Here is a 1,459-nt window from a genome sequence, read left to right on the forward strand (position 1 = left end):
CTAAAAATTTATAGCTTACAATTATAAAACACTGGGAGTGGAAAATTAATAAATTTGGAAATTGGTTTTCCATTATTTGAAGATAATTAAGCATGTAATTACTAATCTAGCAGCCTCTGCATTTCAATCTTTCTAGAAGTACATCCAAGCAATTCACATAATAAGATAACAGACATAAGCTGGACCCCAATGCTCCTCCTTGGATTCCCTTCTATTTCCTATATATTCAAAAAGCAACAGAAGCAAACAACTCCAATACCACACATGAAAAATTATCATAACTCTTCCACATATAGCACACAGAATGATCAAGATGCAATTTCATTTGGGTTTACTACCTTCCTAGAATGGATTTGATCCACCAAATTCCTTTAGTGTCCTTGGGGCCATCTTCTCCCTCTGGTGGTGGGTCGGTTTGTGGTGTCTTGTGTAGCTTGCTCACATCATACCCTTCTTCTTTGGCCTTCTCCACCAGCTGTTTGTAGATCTCATCATCAAGATGAGTTCGCCTGCAAAGAATCTGCAATACCCAAATCCTGTTAACATATAATACAATCACATAAACAAAGAAATAAAATGACCCAAGAAAGGATCAGAAGCTTACCCAAAGATAATTCCTACTGGGTTGCCCAATCAAAGCATAACTATAATTGTCATCTAAAAACAAAATCCAGTAATCCCCAACAACAGGAATGATGGGCAAGAAAGGAGGGACATAAAATTTAACCTTGAGCTTAGCTTCATCACTGTTGGGATCAGCCTTGTAGGCAGTACCCTCTATATACCCTCTTTTCCCATCAGTCCATGTCTCATTCAAGACATGAACAGTACCATCCTCATTCAAAGTGTAGGTAGCCCTTGTATTCACTCCATTCTTGGGCTGAAATCTCGATGGGAATGAAGCTATTTCATACCATCTCCCCATATACCTCTTCAGGTCTACACCCTTCACCACTTCCATCTCTTTCTTGGATGCCATATCAATTGTTTCGTGCGAAAAGTAAGAGGATCTCTGCTATGGGTTTGTTGGAGTGATTCTTGGATGAAGATAAATAGAGAGAGAGGAGAGAATGTTTGGTGCAGTGAGATTTTTGAATGAGACGTGGAGGGCTACGAACCATGCGCGTGATGTGGGTTTCTAGGGTCTTCTAGCGGTGACCTGTTTGGAAGGGAAAACAAACTTGGCAAGCAAGAAGAAGAAGAAACTGGTTGCTTAATTAAGGCAATAGTTATCATGAGTTTGAATTCAATTTTTAATTTTGTGTATAATTATAGGGTTTAAATTTAATTAATGAGTGAATTTTTTTTATTATTTTTTGACAATTAATTTGAGCTCAATTGATAAATAAATTCATTTTTATCTTCAATATTTGATATGAAAATAGTCCTTATTTTATATATTTTTGTGAATCTATGAATTTAAACTCTATTAATAAATGAATTTATTCTTATCCTAAAT

The 1,459-nt window shown here is 36.1% G+C and overlaps 1 protein-coding gene across 1 annotated transcript; it reads right to left on the reverse strand.

Moving 5' to 3' along the window:
* Positions 1–180: 180 nt before the first annotated feature.
* LOC131175419 (temperature-induced lipocalin-1-like) lies at positions 181–1,162 on the reverse strand. Its single transcript, XM_058139688.1, has 2 exons — positions 605–1,162; positions 181–520 (listed from the first exon to the last, which is right to left on the reverse strand). Exons 1-2 carry the CDS (start codon positions 977–979, stop codon positions 335–337), a joined length of 561 nt encoding a protein of 186 aa, XP_057995671.1. The 5' UTR covers positions 980–1,162; the 3' UTR covers positions 181–334.
* Positions 1,163–1,459: the final 297 nt, after the last annotated feature.

The sequence above is a fragment of the Hevea brasiliensis genome, chromosome 17, assembly GCF_030052815.1.
Source record: "Hevea brasiliensis isolate MT/VB/25A 57/8 chromosome 17, ASM3005281v1, whole genome shotgun sequence".
Taxonomy (NCBI): domain Eukaryota; kingdom Viridiplantae; phylum Streptophyta; class Magnoliopsida; order Malpighiales; family Euphorbiaceae; genus Hevea; species Hevea brasiliensis.

Bases quoted from the DNA above. Each gene is read 5' to 3' on its own strand.
- LOC131175419 (XM_058139688.1), bottom strand. From the start codon at position 979: ATGGCATCCAAGAAAGAGATGGAAGTGGTGAAGGGTGTAGACCTGAAG. The intron at 521-604 runs GTAAGCTTCTGA...TGGGTATTGCAG, and splicing joins CCAGTAGGAATTATCTTTGG to ATTCTTTGCAGGCGAACTCA.